This window comes from Podarcis tiliguerta (assembly GCF_965153285.1).
Source record: "Podarcis tiliguerta genome assembly, chromosome: 3".
Taxonomy (NCBI): Eukaryota; Metazoa; Chordata; class Lepidosauria; order Squamata; family Lacertidae; genus Podarcis; species Podarcis tiliguerta.
In genome coordinates this window covers 48,209,875-48,236,930 of record NC_139536.1, presented here as the reverse complement: position 1 = coordinate 48,236,930, position 27,056 = coordinate 48,209,875, and the positions used below count along the sequence as shown (strand labels likewise).

The 27,056-nt window shown below is 42.2% G+C and overlaps 1 protein-coding gene across 2 annotated transcripts in view; it reads left to right on the top strand.

The window, feature by feature from the left end:
• Window positions 1–27,056, top strand: part of SMOC2 (SPARC related modular calcium binding 2) — a 127,345-nt gene that overhangs the window by 84,942 nt on the left and 15,347 nt on the right. For both annotated transcript variants that reach the window (XM_083434205.1, XM_083434206.1), the window contains 2 exons: window positions 4,230–4,419; window positions 10,225–10,307. In XM_083434205.1, coding sequence (XP_083290331.1) covers window positions 4,230–4,419; window positions 10,225–10,307 — 273 coding nt within the window. The remainder of the gene's footprint in view (window positions 1–4,229; window positions 4,420–10,224; window positions 10,308–27,056) is intronic.

Below are 27,056 nucleotides of genomic sequence, written 5' to 3'. Positions count from 1 at the left end.
TATAAACAGCGTGATAGTCCCATAGGAAACCGCAGAGCTAAATGATTGCATCTGCTAGATGCAGCTTCTTTTACTCAGCTGAGCTAGAAAGCATATGCAAATGAAGGGAGGCTGGAGCCCTGAGAATTTTGTTAGGCCACAAGAATGTACCTAAATTCCAAGAGTGCTAAGTTTCCAACAAGCAGCTGTACATTAGGCATTCTCTGCAAGCTCAAACACAGAAAAGCTCCTGGGTCTCTGATTCTCATGTTTTGATTCACAATAGTCAACATGGTTATAGGAAAGTACCTTCCAGGCTTGAACTGAAATTTCCGATAATGAGGTCTATGCAATTTCAGTCAATTCTTTGCTCATCTGACCCCTTGTGCTCCATCCTACACCATTCAAGGGAACCAGTTTCTTGACACCCCCCGAGAGACTTTAGGAGGTGCAGGAGAAGGAAGAATAGGAAATCTTAACTTTTGTGTGCAGTTTTGTAGTTATGTACTTTGAACTTTGTGCATAAGTCAACATATACTATAGAATCCAATCCATAGCCTTTTTTAGGAGAGCAGCAAAGGGGACTCTATTTTATAATGCCTTACAAATATATGGAGAACAAAGATTTATGGAAAGGTTTTTTTATGTCACTTTCCATTATGTACCTCAAGGGTAATGAACCCTTTTCAGCCAGAGGGTTATGTTCCAGTGGTGGGCAGAGCCAGAGGCCAAAAATGGGCAACGCAAAGAATGTAAGCTTGACCTGTATACTGTAGGCTAATTTCTACACCCACTTATGCATCCTTCTCTATCCAGGCAAGCAAGCGGCCCCATCAGAGGACATATCCAACTGAGCAAAAACATCCAAGGAGGGTGTGAAGCAGGCAAAACACTTTCATGGTGCAAACCTAGGCCAGTGACAGGTCTGGACTCAGGAGAGTTCTGAGGGCCAGAGAAAGAGGTTTGGGGGCCATATTTGTCCCCTCGGCCAAATTTGTACACCTCTGGTGTATATGCACAAATGCAATATATTTTACCATCATTGCCAAATGCCAAGTCTAATGAACCAATCTTTCATGGTTGGTGAAACCTGAAGACATCGTTTGGAACCTGACAGAAGAATTCTGCCTGCTGCAGCTTGTACAGTCCCTGCTGCCTGCAGCATGTGCTAACTCTCAGGGGGCAATGGAACCCAAATAGGCAGTGGCAGCTGATTCCCACTGGGCCTGGTAGGGCAAAGGTGGGGTGACCAAGGAAAAATATATATATATATTTTAAAAAAAATTATTAACAGGCCAATCAAATCACATTATTTCCAAATCACATTAATTCCAAATTATACAGCCAGATTTTTAAATTTTGTTGGGGGTACCCATACTTCAAGCTCCGAACGGGGGTCCAAGCATCACTTATATTGCTGCTTTAATTAAACAGTTCTATCCAGTTCAATCCAGATAGTCTCTTTATGACTTTCTTCATCTTCTTGTTGTTATCATATATTCCTTTCTTTGCAATCTCTGATAATCTTCACAAGCGGGTTGGAAACAAACATCCTCTGTGTGGGTTTTACACTCTCCAATAATCATATCACTTAGGGACAGCCGCCATTCCACACTTCCGTAAAGAATTTATCTTCAGTCTGTCCTTTAATTTTCCCAGGCTTGCCAAGTATATCAGGAGGGCTCTGCCAGGTTTAGATCACATTCCAATCATCACTCACATTCCGATGATCCTGGTCTTCCTCCCCCCGTCTTTCTTAGACAAGCCTGTCTTAGCGAGACACCATTTAAAGCTGCGTCATAAAACTCTCCTCCGTTCTCCATTGTTTACCAATCATCTCTTTGATCTATAATTCACTCCACACAGTTCTTGAATTCCTGCTTGTGATTAATAAAATGCAACGATCTTCTTTCTGGGGTGGAGGGCTATTAATACTCACATAAGGCAAAGAAAAGAAAAGTTTTTTCCTCCACCCCCCTTCCGTTTAACTACAAACATACCAGTCTCTTAATGGTGGTTCATCACTTGATTTATTTGTCCCGTCCGTCGCTCCGGTCACAGAGATCCATTAATCAGCAGTCTTGTCTCCTGAACTTTGCTTGATGTATGTGCTTTAGCTTCTTTCCAATTATATGTTTCCAATTATATTTTCAAGCTAAAGCGAACCAGCACGCGCTGATTGGAAACAGCGTCAGGAAGAGCCGACCTCACCGAAGGCTTGTGCCAAGTGACCGGGCACCCCCTTCTTTCGAATCCGGGGGTGCATTATGGACACCGCTGGCAAGGCAGTCCCCCCCCATCTCCTGGGGGGGGGGGGTGGGAAGACTGCATACTTCCCATAGCAGCCTCTTAATTACCTCGTGTGGGCCGGAGAGATGTTATTGTCGGCCATCTTCCAATGCGCCACCTGGTGGCCCCCCGACCAAGGAAAAATATAGCAAGGACCATTGATGTGTGAAGCCAACTAATTATAGTTGTGTCCCCATCCTCCTCTGAGTTCTAGCAAGGCAATTGTGAGCCTAAGGAGGGGGAAGCTGACAGCCGTCCCCTTGACAGATAATAAGAAGGAAAGCAGGTAGAACAGGATGAGGTTGGTGGGGCAGTGCCCCATTGATGCTAATGGACCAGCCTTCCCTGGAAGTAAGTCAGTCTGTGAGTCAAATCTTAGAACTAACTAGTCCATCCTTTAAGACTTGTCTATCTATCTTCTGAGAGATACACTAACCATTTTCTTACTTTGCTTAGTTGAGCATTTGCTTTAAGTCAAGTTTGGGAAGTTTAGGATGCTAAGATGAAACTTCTTGAAATGAAAGGTTCACAGTGAAGAACTACAGTTTTGTGATATTTGTGAACCAAATTTAACCACCAGTTTCTTCTAAGAAGCTTACAGGGAATTTTTCGTTTTCTTAAATGCTGGACATGCTTACATTGCTTCACAGTGGTTGACATGTCTCACTTTGCAGGACTTGTTTTTTGTTTTTTTAAAGTCACTGGTGTCTTGTTACTGGGCTTCTGTGGGGCAACTGCATTGAATGTCAAAGCTTAATTAAAGCTCTGGAAAGTAGCCTTTTCAAATTGTCCATTCGTGGCTCATTATATTAATGAGAAAAGGAGAACTATCAGCAAGGGGATGTTACTGATAATGTTTGTCATGTGCATGTTCCTGGGATTTAGACAACTGAGAGGAAATATGTGTATAGCAGTTGGATACGTTAAAGGTGGGTACAGGTGCCCTTGTAATTTTCTGCATTATTATGACTTATTGGTCACTTGCTACCTAAGAAGTTCTCCAAGCGACTTGCATTTTAAAACAAAAAGAGGATTATATTATACCATAAAGGAAAAAGAAAGAAAAATCCCATTTGTTTGTTTGTTTAATGTATATCCTGCTCTTCCTCCCAAGGGAAGGAAAGACAGCAAATAAAACATTAAAATCTTTATAAATCAAAAGAACCCTTCCCAACAGCGACACAAAGCTTTGTTGAATACAATGTAATCAACTCAGTCCATCAAAGGGCTGGGGAAGGGAAACATATTTTATCTGAGGCCAAAAAGATGTCCGTGAAGCTGCCAGGCAGACCTCACTGGGAAGAGTGTTCTGCAGGTGGTGAGCCACAACTGGAAAGGCCTTTAGGTTAAGATTACCAGACGCCCCCGTTTCCTGGGGACAGTCCCCGGATTCACAAATCAGTCCCCTGACAAAATCCATCTATTTAGTAGGAAGTTGAAAAGTGTCCCCAGATTCATTGAAAAAAAATCTGGTAACCTTTCTTTAGGTTGCAATCCTATACCCACTTAACTGGGAGTAAGTCCTATTGAACTAGGCAGGGCATACTTCTAAGCAGACTTGTGCAGAATCACGCTTATTAATGAAGACCTAGTCATCCCAAAGAACTGACAAGGTGATGAACCTTAAATGAACTGCATTATTGACAAGGTGACAAGGTGATGAACCTTAAATGAACCTTAAATGAACTGACAAGATGATGAACCTTAAATGAACTGCATTATTGTGAAATACCTTGCGATTTTTTTAAATGAAAAAAATCATTTAAAAAATCATTTATTTCATTTTTAAATAAATGAAGGGAGACTTTTGACTGAGCTCACCCTATCAGACTGCCAGTGAAGGTTCATGTGACTGGTGCCATACCTCCAGACTCTATTTTACTTTGGCTGCTTGGCTAATCTACCAGCTAGTTGAACAGTCTATAGGCGATTCCATAGCTTTATTGCTCTTTTCTTTCCAGCCGCGGCATCATGTGATCAAGAACTTCAGTCAGCATTAGAAGAAGCTAAACAACCTCAGAAAGACAATGTGTTCATTCCAGAGTGTGCCAGTGGTGGCCTTTACAAGCCAGTGCAGTGTCACCCTTCCACGGGTTACTGCTGGTGTGTTCTTGTCGATACAGGACGCCCCATACCTGGTACATCAACAAGGTAAGGGATTTTGGAGGGATATTATGAATGGCATTTATTCCTTGTTCTATTTCCTAGGGAACAGAGATAAATTGGGGAAGGGGAGGTAAGATTGTGAATAGTATGGCAGATCATATGACACTCATTTATGTGAACCCATGTATAGCATGCTATATTGAGAAGCAATCATGTTAAACAACTATAATGTTCATCGTTGTTGTTGTTTAGTCATGTCTGACTCTTTGTGACCCCATGGACCAGGCACTCCTGTCTTCCACTGCCTCCCGCAGTTTGGTCAAACTCATGCTGGTAGCTTCGAGAACACTGTTCAACCATCTCATCCTCTGTCGTCCCAATCTTTCCCAGCATCAGGGTCTTTTCCAGGGAGTCTTCTCTTCTCATGAAGTGGCCAAAGTATTGGAGCCTCAGCTTCAGGATCTGTCCTTCCAGTGAGCACTCAGGGCTGATTTCCCTCAGAATGGATAGGTTTGATCTTCTTGCAGTCCATGGGACTCTCAAGAGTCTCCTCCAGCACCATAATTCAAAATGTTCATACAACTGCCAATTTAATTCCCTTACAATAAAATGTCAAGAGGCATTCTTATGCTGCTATCCTACATGCCTGGGTGTAATTTCCATTAAGCTCAATAGGGCTTACTTATGAGTAGGCATGTATAGAATTGCACAGGTAAAGTGACAGTAACATCACACAATATAGACTAAATAATCTACTACAAAACAGCATCCTAACAATTCAATACACATTCAAAATATGATTATTCCAAATTTAATTGGTACATTCAGTTTTTCACCCTAAACCAAATCTTAACCTTGCGATCTAGACTTTTGAAAAATGTTGAAATGCAAGATAGAAGTGTGTGTATAAAATTTTGACTGCACCAACAATACCTTGATTGGTAAGAAGACTGAGGGTAACAATCATGATCCATGAAAAACAATGGTAAAATTGTTGCTGACTTTGGTACAATGCAGATTGCATTCTTATTGCCCAACTGTGGATTCTGATTGCAGCATCATTCTTTTCATTGATCCCCTTCATTAATTACCACCATTTTCATTGATTTCCCTCTTACTTCAAATGGAAAAGTGGCAGCTGTGTTTACATCTTGCTATTACAATAATATAATAACGTGAGGCCCTCCCAGCACATATATTAACGTCAGACCCATGTGCTGTGGCAATGCAAGACTATGTTTGGACATTAGTAAAAATCTCAGCTTACTTATGGACTCTGTGTATGGCCTTGGGCCAATCACCGTCTCTCAACTTCAGACCCCTACTGTGAAATTGAAACAACATTCGCGAACCTCACAGGGCAAACACAAGAAGCTACAAGACTGTAAAGCAATCTGAGTAGGAAAAAAGTGGCCTGTAAATGATAAAATAAGATTATAAAGCACTTTGGGTAGCAAAATGTGGCATATATATGAGAAAATGCAATCACTTGCTGTCTGGTAGTAAAGGAAAGAAAAATCAGACCTGCCAGGATCCCTGTAAGAAAAGAAATATAACCTCAGAAACATTTCCATTATTTCCCAGAAACAGTCCCCTCAGCCCATTTTCACATGATTAACTTCAATGGAGCAACAGTGCTGGAAGCAGTAGAAAGAAGAAATGTATTTTTAACATGTTGTTAAATAGTAAGTTGAAGTTCATGAATTTCAGCAGAGCCAGAAATGCGGGGAAGAGTTGTGGGCCATGTTTAGCAGATGCAGGCAAGCAAAGTATCGCTTTCCAAAGGAAACAATGTGGGCTTAGGCTTCTTTAGGAATGCTTGTATGGAAGCCCACCAAAAGCCAAGGCAGCATGTTTCACTTGATGCAAGCACAAGTGGTTTAAAAGACCGATCTTTTTCTTCTTCCTATACAAAACAATGTTTTTGAGAGAATCAGTTTTAGAAGGCCAGAATAGGCATTCATTGTTCAAAATGAATTTCAAACTCTCAGTCGGAGGAGGACTTTATTGCTCCTTTATTGCGTTGGATTCAAAAGACTCCAAAGTTCAGTTCCTGCCATCACCAGAAAGGGCTGTAAAAATATCCCTGGGAAATCGCTGCCCATCATTGTAGTCCCTACAGAGCTAGATGGGCCCAATGGTCTGACCTGAGATAAAGCAGTTTTTTCCTGAAAGTTGTCATTTCTTCTGCAGATGAAAGCCTACACTCATGACTGAAATATGAAGAGTCTTGTGTACCTCAAAACTATTTTTTGAAAGCTTTGAGGTACTACAAAACTCTTTGGCGGCTTTGTTGAAACAGATTATATGACAACCCCTCTGGAATTTTATCTCAGCAGTCCTTTGAAGCTCTGAAACTGGTAGGGTCTGGGCCATGGATGTTTCCATTGTCAGAGAGGGAGAGCCAATGTAGCCTATGGGTCCTCGGATAGCCTCCCATGGGTCATAGGACTGTAGTCTTAAACTTTAGGGTTTCCGACTGCCGTATTCTGGGAAATTCCAGACGTAAGGCAATGCTATGAACTTTGAATTTAAAAGGTAGCTCTGCTATCCCTCTTTTCATTTTCTAGGCACCAAGTGGCTGGGGAAGCCCAGCCAGATGGGTGGGGTATAAATATTATTATTATTATTATTATTATTATTATTATTATTATTAGCCTCCTCTCCCCACCCCTTCACATCTCTTCATGAGATGTATGTCTTGTGTAGCCTTTGCACTTTTGATGACATCAGCTTTACTTTCTTAAAAAATATAGTCTTCAGCCCTCCAGGTTGGGAGAGCTACCATAATAAATATTACAGTTTGTACTCTTCCTACAATTGCTGGTGCAGCCACCATTAATCCTATTTACAAAGAGAATGCATAGAAGGATCTGAAGGTGCAGGATGGGGCTCAATAGCAGATGCTAAGCAGGCCTGAGCATTGCTTGGATGGGAGACGTATGTGTGCCAATCTAAGCTCCTAGATAGAAGAAATAGTGGGGTTTATAATAAATAAATATAATGTGCGCCCCTCTCTCCTCTTCTAGCAAACTGATTTATCTGCCAACAGTGTGCTGTTCTATATAAGACATAGGCAGTTGCTAAGTACAATCCCTCATAAATCTGGACTTGGTAAAAAAGAGAGAGAGAGAGAGCACAAAGTCTGAGCATGAAATGCCAGTTGCTGTGGAGAATCTGGAGGCAGAGAGAGAAAGAGAAGGGAAGAATGCAGAATGGGGTATCAGATTAATCTGCGTTCAGGCCAATTGCCAGATGCTACATTAGTGCACCCAGTTCAAAGATTTCTCTTTCATTCTTTACTTGGCTGGTTAAAAGAGGTCATGTATCAGCAATTACCATCCACTCCATCGAAAGCTTGCCATCAAAACAGCTTCTGTTCTCCCTACTCTAAAGGTGTCTTTTTCACCCACAGGACACACACTCATCTGAGCATGAAATTGCATTGCACCTTCCTGGAGCAATCTGTATCTGATGGGCTATAGGCCAGTTTCAGAAATGGCTAGTTTCTCACTGACAATGAGAAGATAAATTAAACAATGAAGGCGGGGACTATTTCATTCCAACCAGTCATTTTTCTCAGGGCTAGCATGGCGCCCAAGCACTCTATGATTTGTTACGATGGCTTTGAAAGGAGTTTTCATTTTGAGTGTAGTGGAAAAATTACACTCCCTAGCATGACTGGGTAAAAAGCCCAATTGCCTGGGTGGTACCAAATCAAACAATGGAGAAACCAGATCAATCATGTTCAAGCACTAGGTTCTTTATATTATTGAGTTCAATAGCACAGGAAATGTAACAAAGCCAAGCAGGAACACAAAACACCCCAAAACTTTATATTGACTCATCAGTCTACAAAATCTTTACCTAGGAGGAGTTCATCATACAATGGCACTTTTCTAGAAAGACTGCTCCACTTGAGTCCATCTTGTGGTAAATCCGGAAGTCACTACACAACAGGAAAAAGTGCCCGTCTGAATCCATAGTTCATTTTTCACTCACCTTTCACAGACATCATTCAGTTACATTATTCTTGAAAACTGGAGGGAATTTTCAAAGAAAGTTCATCACAGATAAATCTGAGTATTATTTGTTGGTGGTTTTCTAGTGCCTGAGGTACATTCGAACTCCTTTCTCCTTCGGTGTAGCTCATATGAATCACCAAACCACTGTAATTCCATCACCATGTAGTTGGTGTTATTTTAACAGCAAACTTCCTGCTCCACTCTCTTTGTGTATTTGAGAGAAATACACACACACACACACTATCTGTTTATCTATATCTATCTATCTATCTATCTATCTATCTATCTATCATCTATCTATCTATCTATCTATCATCTATCTATCTATCTATCTATCTATCTATCATCTATCTATCTATCTATCTATCTATCTATCTATCTATCATCTATATCTATCTATCTATCTATCTATCATCTATATCTATCTATCTATCTATCTATCATCATCTATCATCTATCTATCTATCATCTATCTATCTATCATCTATCTATATCTATCTATCTATCTATCTATCTATTATCTATCTATCTATCTATCTATCTATCTATCTATCTATCATCATCATCTATCATCTATCTATCTATCATCTATCTATCATCTATTCAGTGGCCTTGTTCCCTGTGAGACATTACTTTGGTCTTAGTTGTTTAGCATCATTCCTTCCAGATAATTAATTAATAATCAGTTGAGGGTTAAAGCATCTGTCATTTTCTTTGCAAATCTTGCTTTCTCAACACTGACATTTTTAAAGGAGAAGTAAATCTCACAGCAACTGCAAATGGATCAGCTATAACACTGACACCCAAATCACAGCCAATGGCTGGCTTAAATTCCCATTTCCTTTCACTGCTCATGAATGTCTTACAATTCGTTGAGCTCTTCACATGATAAAGATACATAACACAGAACCATAGAAAGCATATTTCAAACTGTTCTATCTCAGCTTTTATCTGTGAGCGATACAGATTAAATCCCACAATAAAATATAGCTGTAGAGTTCCAGATTCTGGGTATCTGCCTTTCCTTTGCATGGCCATATATGCCTGTAAAGACAGAAGACTTATATTTTAGCACAATCTCAATTATTACCATTACCATTAACATTTATTAAATTTATATACCACCCTTCATCCGAGCATCACAGAGAGGTTTACAGTATAAAAACACAAAAATACATAATAATATAAAAACAAGCAACACAATAACCCCCCTGCCTACTGTTTAAAAGTTATCTATAGATAACTAATGAAATGAATTCCAGAATAGCAGCCAACAAAGGATTTGGGGACACTTTAAAGACCACAAAAGAGTACTCTTGTATCAAAGCCTCAGTAAGGGGCTTGCTGAGAATTGTGAAGGAACTGGGCATGTTAACTTGCCTTAAACAGAAGAAGAAAGGGCCATTTTAAATGGGAGATAGCAGCAGATTCATAGCACACTGCAAGCCCAGTTTCTTATAGATGCACAAGGAAAAATGGTTGTACCAGAGATTTACTTAAGAGAGAGGAAACTGCTATACAGTCTCGTGAGATCAGGCACAAGCATTTTCTAGACCCATTTTTGAAATGCCCTCCCACCCCCACCCCCCGCTGAAATTGCTCAGCAGTGCTTATCTCAGGGAATGGCATGAGTCTTAATTAATGGTTTTCTAGCATGTGCTTTATTTGGCATTTGTGCAGATGTGTGGCTGCAATTTTAGAGGAACGCCTGAGTCTGAGCACTCTGCCAAACTTCAGTGTGACTACATCATTTATGATGTGATAGATTTTGCAAATTAAATTGACTTTACCTTGTTGTCTTTTCTTCTTCCTGTTCTCCCTTCAGATATGAGCAACCCAAATGTGATAACAGTGCCAGAGCTCATCCAAGCAAAACAAAAGATTTGTTCAAAGGGCGCCAGCTTCAAGGTCAGTGTATAATAAATGGTGTTTAGCTAGGGTGTTTGTTCACTGAGTTAACCTGGGGAGAGAGACTTCACTATCTTGAGTCCCAAAGCAAAAGTAGGTGCAATAATTGCTAAGCCAGGTTTCCAGTTTGGACATCACTTGTTAAGGTGAGTGTAAGAGATGTTGTTCTGATATTTGCTGTGTTGGGTCTTGCTTCTACTGTCATGGAAATCAGATGAAATCTGCTATTAGTAGCAATGGAGCATAATCCAATTTTTACTGTACACGTGAAACTCAACATCTAGGTCATTAATTCCCAAAATGGATCCCTGAACACAAACAGTATGTTTGGATGTTACAAAGCTAAATATTCCACAGCATAATGCACATCCCTTTGTCTTCTCCAGCACAAGAAATGATTTACACCACCATTACGATGCCAAACTCAGTTTACGCTCAAAGGAAGTAGATAAAATCTCTGCATTTATTGTTTCAAAGGAGACAAGCACATGACTGACCTTTGGGTGTTTTAACAATGCTTCTACTGTACTGTGCCACCTATTTTGAACAAAGTGCTCTTTGGAATGCAGGCTTCATCTTATGAATATATTTTATTTTATTAGATGGGCTTGTCTTAAAAATAATTTGGGGCTTTAAAAAAAAATAGTTTTCATTGAGAACATTTTCCCTGTCAGAACCTCCCTTCCCCAAACAAAAAACTTTGCATTTGAGAATGGGGAGGGAACATCCCCAGTAGCAATGAGGAGAGTTCACCAGTGACAAGAGAAGTCTGGTCAACCTCTCCTGAACAAGGAAATGACAATTTAAAAGAAGTTCCATGTCAGGCGCTAGTATAGTGCAAATTTCACATGCGAAAACTCACCAATAATTGTGCTGGTATACAGGTCCTGCTCTGTAGAGTACTCAGAACAATGTTAAATTAGACTTTGCTCATAGAAACAAAGGAAGTTGCCTTATAATGAGTCAGACCGTTGGTTCACCTAGACCTGTATTGTCTACATGGGTTGGCAGTGGTGGTTGGTTGGCATTCAAGGGAAGTGATTTCCATTTTCCTGCTGCTCAGATTACCTAACTCACTATTGTCTACACTGACTGGCAGTGGGTCTCCAGGGATTCAGACTATATTCATTTCAGTCCTTGATTTAGTTAAGTGAAACATACATGGTGAGCAGGCCTGGACTGACCTTCATTGGAAAATGCCAACCACGATCCTAACTTCATCTGAAACATCTTACTACTGAATTTTGTAAGATGCCATGAGAAGCTGCCAAATTTCACACTTCCTTTCACCCTTCCTGATACTACTTTACCAGAAGCGTTCCCCTATTATAGCAGCAGTAATGTTGTAACCACATTCAGTATTTTTTTTTGCCAAAGGCATGATTAACAAAAGTTTTCCAACCTCTCTGTTCCTACCTGGTAATTTCTTTGGGGTTTAGGTTCTGAACTTTAGAAGGACAATGCTTGTTTAAATTCTACCCTTCTGGGCTTGCACTACAATTATTATCAGACCATTCCCTAACCACTGCTGCAACATGAACTCATAATTGCTATGAAGTGGTGAATGGAACATGGATCTGAGTTCTCCTTCATTTAAGTTGCTTACCCTTGGCAACCTCTGGCTTGTAAGTACTTGGTTATTGATGTTATTGTAGGACAATGTACCCACTAGTTACATACTTTCTATTTATATGTAACCTTTTATAAAATTGAGAGCATGAGCATCGTACCTATTACACAGATAGACCTTGAGGTTTTCCTGAGTAACTTATAAGAAGTGCCAAGTTCCTAATCATTCTTCCACCCCTGAGTGGTTTACTGCCTACCTACAAAAGCAGCAAGCATGAAATCATTTGTTCCAGGATAAGTTGCATCAAAGAGGTCACTAGATTAAATATCTCCCGACTGCAGCCAATGGCTGCTAGGCTCATTGTTCCACCAGGGCAAAGCCTGGTCAAGTCAAGCTGAACTTGGAATGGCATAATAGTTTTGAAAACTCCGTTGTGAAAAATGCTTCTCTCTTCCTCTCCTTCTCATCCACTGTCCAATAGTAGGATATAATCATTATGAAATCTCCCCCCCTGACTTCATAAGCACACACTAACTCTTAAGTCCTTCAGTCTGAAAATTTCAAATATTAACATTTGCAGTTGCTGGACATGCCAGTTTTAAAATTTACTTTTCTGAGGAGAAGTCTGCACACATGATTTTATGGGCTTGATTCAGCCCTCCACTCCCCACAATTTACAAGGCACACCTCGGCACCAGTCACATAGAATGTGCCAACCACACTAAATATTTCTAATGAGGTCATCATTCTTCATTTGGGCATTGGTGAAAGTATTTGCATACTTCACCAGTTGCTTACCAGAGAGATGAATAACAATTTAAATATATTATGTGATAGGCTAAAGAAATTAATGTATTCATGTCTTGCATATGAGCTTCCTGTAGGCATCTGTGAGAAAAAAATGCTGGATTAAACAGGACTCTTGCTATAGTCTTAATTAGTGTTGGTCAAGGAGAATGCAAAATTCAGGGAGAATTATGTGTTTGTAACTTGCAGTGATTATTCCTTTATGAACAAAGGTTGCACTATGAACATGTAATTGTAACACTTATCTCTTCCGGGGATTGCTGACAGCACTGCCTTGTGGCTATTGACCATTCTTCCACTCCCTCCTCTATGCGTGTGATTACAAGATGAGATATTAATGGTGCAATGCTAAGGCCCCCAGAAGAGCACTGTAGGGGGGTCATTGGATATATTGGACATCCCTCTCTGATGTTGGAGACAGGACTCAAATGTTGGAGATCTTACTGATGTAAGATCTCTTCCCCCCCTCCCTGCCAGTGCGGAAGTCTCCTATGCCCCAGCCCAACCAATGTCAGTGCCCATTGTCAGTAGGACCAATGTGGGACTCCAGCAGATGTCCTCTGGGGCTAGGGTCCCAGTCCTAGGAGGTATAAGCCTCTTACCAAACACTCACAAATGAGGGCAGGATGGCAGGTGCAGTATATTTCAAACAAACTTAAGGTCAAACCCAGAAAATCAGTCTATGTCCAAAACAAGATTCAGAGGCAAAGTCAGGCGACATGCCAAGGTCCATACCACAGTGAGTTCAGGGAAGGTACCAAGAAGGGGAAACTAGAATAAGGAACAATGAGTGCAGACTGTGTTGTTTCCAACAACTGGGAGACTCAAGAATAATACTTTATATACTCTGGCCCAGTGTTAGAAACCGAGATATGAAAGCTAGGAGTTAAATGGCACCTTAAACCTAGGTTATGGGCACAACAATGGAATGTCTAGCTGCACTTTTTTGATAACAAGAATACAAAGGTGAAAATGAATCAACTGCAGCTAAAATATTATCTTCATTTTTCACATGGTCTAGTCCTTCCCCCCACCCCCTTGATATTCTTAAGAGGGCCTCTTCTCCAGTACTCAGAGAGTAGCTGGAAGTGGGGAGGCAGAAAAAGGTCCTCCTTTCCTTCCACTCTGCAGTTGTAATCTGAAATTTTAAGCACAGTACTGCACCCAGAGCTCAGAAACTGCTTGCGCCAATGAAATTCCCTGTTGCAAAATGCACCTAGCACAATGGGAGTATTGAACACTGCTCTGGCCTCCTAGACCACACTCTAACTACAGCTACAGCTCCTACTCTGGCATCTTCAGGGGTTCTTCAGCAGGTCTCCCCCTGCAAAGCCCCTTAAGAAAATCATCAGCACCAGTTCTGCCTGCTGTTCGAGGTCCTTGACCTGTGAAGTTCCTAGTTTGTTCTCTGAGAACTCAGTATCTGGTACCAAGTCGGGGCTAAACAGGAGAGCCAAAGGGAAGATGTGCTGGGACAGTTTGGGAGCGTACCAGGGAAATCTGGGAAATGGTTGGAAGCCAAAGAACCCAAAGTTGTCCTGGTCCTCTGATATGCCCACAAACAGGGGATAAATTTAGACATGCCCCAGAGTTTCTCAGCTGCAATCCTAACCCATTTACTTGGGATTAAAACCCATTGAATTCAGTAGGACTTAGTTCTGAGTCAACCTGGGTAGGAGGTTTCTGTCATTCTCTCTTCCCCCCTTTCCTCCCATTGTTTTCAGCAGAAGCAGTTTTAGGGTAGTGAACCAGTTTGGCCACACAGGGTGATGTCAGCACAGGGGGTGCTGCAACAATGATGCTGAATGGAACATGAGAGGGAGGCCTTCAGTTTTTTGGCATCACACAGGGAGCTGATGAAATTTGAGGGCCCAAATTTCGCCACTGTTTCCAGTGGAAGCAACAGGAACCTTTTCCTAAGCCTTGCGGCCACATGGCGGAAAATAGCTTTGTCCAGAACATGACTGCAGAATGAAGGGATTAATATAAATTTTGGGAATAGATACTTACATTCTAGCAAAGGTGACAAACGCATAACAAAAACTGCATTATAAGTTATAAGAAGAAATTATATCACCAAATTACAGAATCTAACTTTTGCTAGTCACGCCGTTGAGAATGCTTCATAACATAGTTGAGAATGTGTTCATTTGACATGCTACAATTTCCATCCTAGTCCAAACGGGAAGGCTAATATTGCTTGCATAGCAGGGACCTGAGCCCTGAGTGGCAGCCAGACTTGAAATCCACAAGAATCTGCCTGAATATTTCACTTACTTTTAAAGTCATTAAGTACGTGCTATTTACGAGCGTAACAGAGCATCTGCTTGAGCCGTTGAACGTCAGAGCGACTGCTTCCTTGTCACGTTGCACATTTTTTCTTCCCTGTTAAGATGTGTGAAAGTAAGAGGATTACATCTTTTATGATGCAACCAATTAGTTACAACCAGCGAACAATCACATGTTTAAATTACTGGTTGTGTTACGGAGTTTTAAGTATTACTTTTCATAGTTTCAAAAGAAAAAGCACACGTTTATTATGCAGGCGAATTTGTACGCAAATGCTGTGGGCCTTAAAAGTTTCCCCTCGAGCCTGAGTTGACCTTCTTTGGAAATATTATGTATAGTATTAAATTCAGAGATTAGCAAGCTTAAAAGCTGGCTTTGCATGAATACTTGGGTGAAATTATCAATATATGAATTTTATTTCTATTCAGTAAGCAAATGAGGCCGAAAGCATAGATGGTGTCTTAGACTGTGAGGTGGGGACGCGAAGGAACAAGCATCATTCCAACAGACATGCTTGTTTTTTTTCAGGCTGGGTGCAATTAAACACATCAGATAAAGGCCTACTGTGCTATTAAACTAATGCACTAATAAAAAAATGGTTTGCAGAAGTTTCTCTTCTCTGCAGCTGTATTCTTTTATGAGTTACCATGGGAAATGGAAGGGAGAAAAAGATGAATGCCTTTTTGTTCTTCTGTATTTATAGGGTAACCTCCTGAGCAAAAGAGGAATAAAAAGGGGTTTCCCATCCCTCTAAAAAACTGGTGGTTCCAGAAAAGAAACCTAACTCATAGTTTTGTTCATGTTATCCCTATGACAACATTCATGGAACATTTTCCTGCATCTACATGGTTCCATTGATTTCAATGAGAAATATATAAACATATGTTTAACTCTCCTGTTGAAATTGGGAAAATAAAAAAAAACCCTCACTTTTGAAGTTGGGCCATGTCTATAGTTAATATCTGGCAAAGGATCCATAAAGTGCTTAAAGTAACATATCCAAAAAGTATTTATTCTTCATCATGTATAAATATACTACCATTAAGAACACAAGCAATCTCCTGGCCAAAGATTGTTCTCAACCGTGGCCAACCAGATACCTGTGGGAAGCATGCAAGTAACACATAAATGCAGAACTGACTGAATAGCATTCATTTCCATGTTTCACCTATCATCTAAATTAGCAACTTAAAGCAAGTCAGTCCAACAAATGATACCATAAACAAGGACACACTAGCCAAGCCTAACAGTAGCAAGAATGCAGGCCAGGATATGTTCTGGCAGCTCATCAGTGATGGGAATTAAGTATGTCAAGTGCTCAGGGTTTCAAAATTCATCCCTTCTTTTCAACAGCAATCTGTAAAAATTGGTCAGCTGTCTGGCTGTATGTATATTTTCTAGGCAAGTTCCTTGAGAAAGCCATTCTTCTCAGAACTTTCTCACTGACTTCATAAGGCACAAGGCCTATAAGATCCTAGTGCATATGCAGGGTTATAGACTAAACTTAATGCAGCTGTTTAATTGAGCACTTTTAGTAGCTGACGAATCCCATATCTATAAAGCACTAATAGAGATTTCTCTTTGAAGTACAAGAGTATACCTGCAAATCTTTGAAAGGGCATTTTTTTCCACATTAGGGATAGGAGAGGAAATGATGAGAAATGGCTCCAGAGTACCATTTAATATAATGAGGTCTTGGATTCCATTCAACCACAGTGCCCCTGGCATGGTTTTCCAGGGAGCAATACTGTGTGTCAGCTCATGAGGAATGGCCAAAGACTGCCAAAGATCAGTAATCAGTTTCCTGAAGGTCCACTGTATTTCCATTTCATTGGTGGTTTTTAATGAATAGGATCTAGTTTTTCAGGACAAATAACTTTTGTTTTTCTTACGCACTATGTTTGTTCATAGTTACTTGCAAAAAGTATTTCTATAGTGAAATCTAAAAATGCATATGGATGCTAAAAGGGGAGGGTACAAAGTATGTTTGTGTAAATATTTTTTTTGTAAAAAAAAGGTCATTATGCAATTTGATAACTGGTTGCTAGTTTTCCTCTTCCCTCCCTATACTTTTTTCTTTTGTGATATGTCTTTCAAAATTGCAGGGCTGATGTTATTTTTTACATCTGCGTATAGCACCTAGAAAATGCTAGGCACTATATAAATTAACACCAGTTGGTTTTTGTTTTGTTTGTTTGGTTTTGTCAAAGGAATTTGGTTTTTAATAATAATAATAATAATAATAATAATAATAATACCAGCTCTCCTGCCCACAATTATTAGTCATTTGGGTGAAGGAAGAATTGGTGTCCTAGAAGGAAAAAATGAGCCAACCGCCTTCCATCTTATGAAAGCTTCTGTGCCTGTGTGCAATTTTCACTTGCCAGGGTGGGCAGACAAATGGGCATTTGCAAGCCTGATTTTAAAGTATTGTGCAAGACATTTCCTACCATTACGCAGAGTGAGGAGGGTGTCTTAGGTGTTAGATAGAAAATGGGAACAGCAGCAAAACACACACACACCCAGGTGTTGTAGGATGCGCTGTCTCATCTTCAGTGTTGAAGTGAGGCTGCCTATACATCTGGCTTCTGTGTGTGGAACAAGGAGGTACTAAATCATCCTTTGCCTGAGGTAGTGATGGACTGTGCATATCACTCCTAGAAAATGGTTGTGGATATGGAAACCCATGAGACCAAAAATTAAGATGACTCCAGAGCTGAGAGGGCGCAGTAGGGAGTCCCGCCACAATGATGTAGAATGGAAGGTGAGAGGGAGAGGAGGAGGGTGCCAAATTTTGGCTTCGCACAGTGTGCCGCTGAAATTTGAAAGCCCAAAGTCTGCCACTGACCCCATCGAATGCAGTGAGACTTGTGTATGATTGTGCTGTAAATTAATTAGTGTCTACAACCTATTGCTAAACTCCAAAGATAATAGAAATCTACATTAGCCAGAAATTCACTGCACGTGTAAAGGTAACTTTTGCCTTCATTTGCACTGCGAGTTCCTGAAAGTTCTTCAAATGCTCTAGTTTGCCAGTAAGTGTCACCTCTGTTTTATCCTAGCTAAAACTTAAGTCAACTGGCTCTGAGCCAGATCCTGCCAAGCAGGCAGATTATTTTGCATACTTGTGATTAGTGAGGTGGTGCTGGTTTCTGCTAGTGGCACCAGAATCTGAAGCCTCACGAACTCTCCTTCTCCATGGTTGGTCCTCTTGTTGAAATCTATTTATCAAAATGTTCTGAAAAGCTCAAGAATAGGGTGCCCTGAAGGAAGAGGAGAAACGGCTTGAAAAGGGAAACATCAGAAACATTCAGGAATGTTTCCTTGTTCATTGGCAAAAAACTTGCATATTTTTTTGAAAAATAAACTAGTTGTTTGGTGCCACCTATACTTAGTATTTTATAACCCTATGAGTATGTGGCCATTTCTCAGGGTGGGGGGATAGCATACCAATTACTCAAAAAGCCTGAAAGGGCAATTCTGGGTGATCAATATTATATGTGCATATATACATAAAGTGGCATAAAATACTTAACATGTAAAGAGTGATGCACCATAATCAATGTGGTCTGCATTGTATCAATGCAGTCTGCATCAGATAAACCCCGTGTAAATGGGAGAGAGTGAAACAGGCGTCAGAAACAATGTACACAAGGAGTTCGCTTCATTGTAATGGGTAAGGTGTTCCACAACCTAAGCCCAGGCATGCAAAATGCCCTCTGCCTTGTAGAAGCAAGGGAAGCATCACGTGGAACCCTTAATAATGACTTTTCAGGTGCATGTAAAAATCAGGCAGGCCTGTGGCCTTTCCGCTCGAAAATGCCAGTTTTTGCAGCTGGCACTAGCTCTGTACTACTGCCCCTTTGCCTTGCTCATGAGAGGGAGCTGTGCTCACCTTGAACTGGGGCTGCTCTAATTCAAGCACAGATGTGCACCCAGTGGCGTAGCGTGGGGGGTGCAGGGGGGGCCGGCCGCACTGGGCGCAACATCTGGGGGGGCGCTCGCACTCGCAGCTCTCTGCCCCTACCTGGCTCACTCACTCTCTCTCACTGCAGTGCTGGCTGTGCAAATCCGATCCGAGCCGCCGGGTCACCGGCCACTGTGGAGGGGAGGGTGCCAGGCGTGCGGTGCGGTGCGGAGAGAGACGGGGGGACTATCTGGGGAAGGGACAGTGCAGCGGGGGGGGGCAAATTACTTGCCTTGCCCCGGGTTAGGGGGCGCAAATTACTTGCCTTGCCCCGGGTTAGGGGGCGCAAATTACTTGCCTTGCCCCGGGTGCTGACAACCCACGCTATGCCACTGTGTGCACCTATTCAACCCTCCTGTATCACAGCTACATACTGCTCACTAGTGCTTGGCGTATTGTATTTCCCACTTCTATGGTGATGTGCAGTATATATCACTCAAGTTCCAGGGCTGGCATTGCCAGTCAAAAGGACCTCAGGGAGAGACATCAGTCTGATACCTTGGAGAGGCACCATCAATCAGACCCAGTATAAAGTTGCTTTGTTACGTTGAAACTTAAGTGCACGACTCCCTCCTTAGCCCCTGCCTGGACTAAACCCAACTTGCTAGGCATTAATTTACAGCTGATCAGGCAGCTTCAACAAAGCTTTCCATTTCATGCCATCTGCCACATCAATGCAAGAACAAAAGTCTAGCAATAAGGAACAATGTATTACTGACACCAAAGAGCAATAGACACTCAACTTTTCCATACAATTTTTTTAAAAAAAAATATTGAAATGTTTGATAAAATCAGTGCCTTCACTGATGAATTTACATGGAGATGAATTTATGCAACAACCCATTTAAAACTGGATATTGTCACACAAACAATCTGTGCAGCCAAAGAGGCTTCATGAGGGCCGAAAGGCATTTAGGGTAGGGTTGCCATATGTCCAGCTTTTCCTGGACATGTCCTGGTTTGGGGGGCCAGTATGCCCATCTGGACAGATGTTTGAATGAAATGTCTGGGGTTTTTTGGGGTATTATTATTTGGGGGGTTTTAGGGGCATGTGCATACCACCGAAGGGTGGGAGAGGGCAGGCTCTCTTCAGAGTCAGCCACTCTCTGCCGCCTTCATGTGCTGCATCTGTGCCCTGGAAACAGAAGTGCCACAGCAGAGTCTGGAGCGCTGCCGTCGCCCCTTTCCAGTGCCTGCTCCTGGCTGTGCTGTTTCCTGAGACCCTGTTTGGATGAGGCTCCAAATTGCTGGTGCCGGGGGTGACTCCGGGCCGCTGAGCAGCTCGGCAATGGAGCCGCCCCTTCCATTCAGGCCTTTGGCCTCCAAGTGACCAGTGGCAAGGTGGTATCCAGGATCAGGCCTGGGCAGTGAGGCTCATCTCTCCATGGCCTCTCTGCTCCTGCCTGGGCCTTTCCCAGCAGGAGTGGCAGCAGCCCCCAACAGCTGCTCAAGCCATGTTGGATGGGACAGGGCTGGCGGTTGCATCAGCAGCAGCGGTTCCATGGTCTCTCCGGTTCTGCCTGCAGAGTCCTCTTTGATGTGGCTTGAGCAGCCATTGGGGGCCGCTGCTGCTACTGCTGCTGGGGAAGGCCCAAACAGGATCGGAGAGACTCCCTGCCCCGGCCTGATCCTGGATACGACCTTGCTGGTGGCCACTTAGAGGCCAAAAGCCTGAAAAGGAGCCCATAGCGGAGCCCGTTTAGCGGCCTGTAGTCACCCCCAGCCCCAGCAAGTGAGAGCATCTGTGTGAAGGGTAAGTCTGTCAATATGGCCACCCTTAGAGATGGGAGGGATGGAGGGGGAGAGCAGGCGGGGGTGAGGAAGGGGTTAGTGGCAGGGAGGGGGCAAGCGACGGAGATGTGGGGTGTTGGTAGGGTGCAGGTCCATCTTACCCATAGAGGCTAGTGGCACAGGGTGCCAGGCAAGAGTCCGGGGAACACCGAACGAGCGCGCAGAGTGAGCAAGGGTGTGTGTGGCACTCCCGCCGAGCGTTGGCTCAGTTTTTTCCCCTTTAGCCTGCAGACGCCAAATTCTGCAGGGAACCAGAAGGCTAAAAGGGAAAAAACCGTGTGTGCTGCCTGCCGTGGCCACTGCGGCACGAAGCAGCCAGCTGAGCTGGGAGGCGCCGCATCCAGCCTCCGCCTGTTCCCTGCCACAGGAGCTGCCCTTCAGCCACTGCCTGCCTCCTCCAGCCCTAAAAAAAGGTTGAAAACTCTGGGAAAGTGGGGGGGGGGGGCTGGAATGATCTTTGCACCATGATATGCTTAAATTGGGTTTGTGCCCTTCAGAATGTGGCAACCCTAATTTAGGTTGACATGTGAGTTATTCCTGTTTCTGCTTCTGTGCAGCTCCTATTGCTCATCTTTTCCATTTGTTTATTTATTAATACACCAGGTAAATAACGTGTCATGATGTTGGCTAAGTACAGCAGTCAGTGAGCCCCATCCTAAATGTTCCTTGATGGGTGTAGCAGGCTCTGTCTCTTCCACTCAGCAGCACTCTCTTTTCTGTAGCATCCAAACTGATAAGCTGACTCTCTTAAGCAGGTGCCCAGCTTGAATTCCTGGATCGATTGAAACCATACAGGAGCAGTCCTTGTAAGGTCTAGAAACTGCTTTAAAAGGAAGGGGGGGGGCAACCTAGAGCTGCTTTGGAAAAATATGCTCCATTGTGGAGCTAGCATTTCTAGTGTTTATAAAACCAAAACTTGCTGTTGGTTTCAAGTCGTGTTTACTTTTGAAGGTCATTAATTTCCCAGAGACAGACAGGTAGATTGATGAAACCAAGGTCATTTGGGAAGAACGAGTGTGCTGGGAGATTAAAAACTCGCCACTTACTCCACAGTGAAAACCTTGTTTTGTAGAATTCCTCAGCTGCCTGGGCTCTGGCCTTGGAGATTTTTGCAGGCACTTGGGTGAATGCTTCATTGTTGCTAACTTGCGTCCATCTGTAACTGTGGGGTGTCATGGGGGCAGACTTCACTTAATAGTCACTTCTTGTTAAAGGCTGGAGCTGGGAGAGGGAATGCAAGCAGATGCCCAATGGTCAAATTCTCTTAAGGGTGGAAACGGCGAGGGAGGATGTAGCTCTTGCAAAACACTCCTGCAAAGCAGAGAATAGAACCCAATGTACTTTTTTTTCACACACAACCCCCCCCAAAAAACACAGAGAAGCATATATTTCTTACCACAATATTTTCATTCAAATGAATGTGTCCATTTAAAATGAGAGTATTATGGTAAGAAATGAATGCATTTCTTCATTTCTTTTTAAACTGAGCCAAGGACACTCGTTTTCACATAAAAACTGTGGTGTTTTGAATCTGGGTTTATGAACCTGAACAAAATGATTGACCAAGGAGAGTAGGGGTTGGCTGTGGAGTGAAGACACTTTAGTCCTGTACTAATAATTAAACAGAAATTGTTTAACACTTTCCCCCATACCACTGAGTGCATCCTTGAAAAAAGAAAGGGGCTCCAAATGCTTTCATTTTAATACTATCTAGCTTGTGGAAAGAGATTCCTGTTAGAGAAACATTATCAGTCAAAATTTAAAAGCACAGTCCAATACATTTTTACTTGGAAGTTAGTCCTACTGTGTTCAGTGCAACTTGGGTTGCAATCCTTGCATACTTAAACTGGAACTAATAGACATTGATATTAGGAGACACTGTTCTCTAATATCATGCCACTAACTGTCCCAGAAAACTACATGGCCCAGTGGTACAGCCAACAATGCAGACATCTCTCTTTAGGGTTTTGTGGTTCTCAGGTGAAATGATCTGCTGTACCTTGTAGGGCTAAATAACTGGTATATTGTCTCTTTGCATATTGCTGGGACTTATTTCTTGTGACTTATTTTTGAAAGAATTCACTTCTTTCTTCTGGGACAGTCCACCTGAAAGAGAAGATTCCTTCCTCTATGCTTTCCTTGTTCAGTTCGACACACTCTTCCTGTTGCATGCTGCATTTCTATCTTTCCATTGCTCCCCCCAATCCCCTATTTCCCCCCCCATTGCCTCCTAACCCTCTCACCCAAGCAATGCTGGGAACTTCTCATAAAGTTCAGGTCTGAGAGGCAGAGGGCTGGTTCATATACTTAACAGCTCTAGTGATTCCATATGTTACCCTACACCCCACTGTTCATATGACTGAAGGTGGAAGGATTGTACAGATCAGATATACACTTCAGATCACGGGTTGTTTCTTTTGTGGGGGAAGCAAGTCCCTTTGTTGCTTAGAGACCAAGAAAACAGGCCTGATCTGGAAATCCTTACGGAGCAATACCTTGCTATATGATGGTTTTGGCCTATTCGATGTTCTGGTGGCTTTTACATGCAGCAGGTATGGCTTGGCATATGTCCATGTCCAACCGTTCCCTTCTGGAAATAACTCATTAATGGTATGCAAGCTGAGCCATAGGTACATGCGCATAAACAAACACACACTCTTTCTTATTTGACTTTAACTGACCCATCCCTTTTACCAAATATAATTTGTTGTATTTCTCTCTCCTGCCACACTATCCAAGTTGCAGCACAACAAAGTGAGACGGATTTTCTCTGTCTCTGTTTTGTGGAGAGACTCACAAGAGACTTTTCTAGAAGAAATACTCTCAGGAATGTTTGATAATTGCCATTGTCAGGGCTTTTTTTCAGCCAGAACTCACCGGAACTTAGTTCCGGCACCTCTCAGGTAGACACCATTGCCATTATAAGAGAGCAAGAGAGGCATTCATGGTGAGTTCCTCACCTCTTTTTCTAATAAAATAGAAATGTAAAATGGCCATTGTTATAGGCCAGAATATGTGAAATAGGGGATGCAGCCCTGCTTCCTTCTAAAGCTTGACTGTGAGGCATGGAGTCAGGGAAGAAGCTGCAGCTATCTTGGAAGCCATGGAGATACACCTTGATGGTCAAGAGCATACTGCAAAGTGGAGTGGAAAATTTCCAGCAGAAGGTCCTAGGCTTTTTATCTGATGGTTATTTGCAACCCAAAGATAAAGCTATCAATGGCTGGACATGATGGATAACCTTTGCCTCCATCATTGGTAGTAGTGCTTCTGAATACCAGCCACTGGAAGCCGCAGGAAGGGAGAGTGTTCTTGTGTTCAAATCCCGTTTGCTGGTTTCCTGCAGGCCACTTTGAGAACAGGATGTTGGACTAGATGGGCCATTGGGCTGATCCAGCAGGCTCTTCTTGTGTTCTTTTGTGTAGAAAGAAGCTCCGCTTGATTGCAAAGAATGCATGGGCGGCATCAGTGAATTTGAGACGCTCACCACCTTGTGCTCAATTAACCTAACATCCAACGTTGTGGCTCTCTGGAGAAACCATCCAACTAATCCATAATGGGTTGCTATCATGTAACTGGATCTCAGCGCTGTAAGTGGACCCAAGACTATTAGTAATCAAACTGCACTCAGTAAAGTAGTTTATATGAAGTCTGCTGCACTCCATCCTTTCTGGCAGACACTTTAGAACCATAATTACCATCATCTCTCTCTTTAATACAATCATTGTGCTTCTGTCATTGCAGGATATTCTAGAAGCTAAGGAGGGACTGCTCATTTCCTAGATACTTACTGTGCAGTGCACAAATTAAGGACAGTGTCAGATGTACGTCTCAATTTCCCTACTTCTTGTGGGTTTAACAGAGACTCTTAAAGCTACTCGAGCATTAGCTTATTGTGGTTTAATAAAGTACACTATATTATATTTGGCTCAAGGGACCCATTCCACACAGATGCCAATTTCCAAAGGCAGGTTTGAAAGCACAGCCCAGTTACACAGACCTCTCTGTTAGTGGCTTAGAGGAGCGATTCAGATGCGGGTGGATCGGCAGTTTTAATAAAAATAACTCCTGCCTGGTAATTATGGCCCCACTTGCACGAGGTGCTGAAGTACCCTCAGCAAGAAATTCCACAAAGCCTTCCCAAGGGAACTGGGGGATATTAAGTATCCTGCAAATTTTCTCCACTGAGGGCAGTGATGTGAGGGGGGCAGGCAAGAATCATAAAGACACTTCACTGAACAATTATAGGTTTGGGGTTTTTCTTCTTCTAGGTGGTAGCTATTTCACAGCTTCTTATCAACCACCCAATGTGGACGGCAACTCACAGTGGTTAGTGCCAGCCTCTCACTTTTTGTGGAAGACATGGAAAGGCCATGTCAATATTAACCCACAGCCAGCCTATATAGGGGTACATTTTTGTCATGCTAGGTTCCATTCCATGGTGGTAAAGTAATGTCCCCTCCAGCTATCACTGTAGTGCAGTTTCTGTCAGCGTTTCCATTTATAAACCTCTATTTTAAGCACTGTTGTAAATGCATACTTTGGGTTGCAATTCAGTCCGTAATATATTTGACCAGCTTTAGGTTTTTTTTTTATTATTATGTTAAACTCCTATGAACAATGGGAAAAGGCTGCCTTCCTAATTTTAGCATTTGCCAGCTATGGCCCAGATTCAGAGGCCTGACCTACTCAATGGACACGTTTCGTGGTGGTTTTTCTTGAAGAGCACCACTGTGCCCATCCTCATCCTGTGCCACATGGCAATCTGCTTTTCAGAACAAAGTGGCAGAGGAAATACAGCAGGCGAGCAGAAGCACATTCTACAATTGAAGAAGATGAAAAATGACTGGATTTTCATAAGTCTTCAGCCCTCTCCAGATGTGATAATAATAATAATAATAATAATAATAATAATAATAATAATAATAAATTTGCACTCTGCCCATCTGGCTGGGTTCCCCCAGTTACTCTGGGCAGCTTCAAAAAGAATATTAAAGACATGCTAGAACATAAAACATTTAAAACTTCCCTAGACAGATGCCTTCTAAAAGTCAGATAGTTGTCTATTTCCTTGACATGGGAGGGTGTTCCACAGGGCGGGTGCCACTACTGAGAAGGCCCTGTAAACTCACTCTTGCAGTGAGGGAACCGCCAGAAGGCCCTCAGCGCTGGATCTCAGTGTCCGGGCTGAACGATGGGAGTGGAGGCACTCCTTCGGGTATACAGTTACTAAACAGGAGCAATAAACATGGAACAATAGAACTTCCTGCTCCTCTCTCTGGCATGCACTGTGCCCTATAGAAATCTGGAAACCCTGGAATAGAGTTTGGGGGTCTGCAAGGAGAGAAGAGTGGGGAAGTTCCTTGTGCATAACTCCTTGCACTGACAGAACAAGTTACTTAGTGCTGCACTGGATACAACACTATATTTGTAGCCTATTTTTAAAAGCCTTCAAAACTTAATAACAGAAACAACATTCTTTGCAAATGCTAATGTCTTTTTTTAAGCAAACTTCAAAGATAAAGTACAAACTTGGGTAAATTAAAGAGACAATTAGATATTCACAGTGATAAGGCATTTTATAAGACTTCATCAATTTTTGTTGTGGTTAATACCAAATTAATATAAATTTCAGTTGCGTAACAGAAGTGTAGCTTGGCAAAAAAAAGTAATAAAAGAATGTGCTTACAGGGGTTCCAGTCCTCACCATTTTACTAGTGCTCCAAACCTGAGCACCATATAACAAGTGAAGTGCTTCAGGAACTATTAGAGCAACGTAAGTCAACCTATTTATGGAAAGGTAGATGATTGCCAGTGCTGGTGGTAGTCTTAAACCTAATAAATTTTTCCTCCAGTTGCTGTTGGCAGAAAAATAAATGACCAAATATTTGATCAGTCGGTCTGATCAATTGAGTGGCCATCTATCATCTAGCTATAACTTTGAAGTTTATGTCTGAAAAACCGTAATCTTCATTTTTGACATCATTAATGGCTAGATGTTCTGCCAAAGGGTAATTGCTTTTAAAAAAATATAGTAGTCTAGGTCTTCATAACCCTAATCAATGCTGTGCCAATAGGATTCTGTCATCTGCATACAGCAGAATTATTGTTCTTGGGTAAGAGGCACTTCCTCTTCATTGAAACCATGCCACCAATGTTGAGCTTGACAAAAAGAGAAGCCAGAAGATGCCCTTACCAGACTATTTCTTGGACCAGTAATTTAAGCACTGGAATTAATGCAATTTTGGACCTCTGTGTTACAATTTCCTACCTAGCAATAGATGCTCTGTTTGTCATCCCCATTTTCTGTCACGAGTAGTCTCAA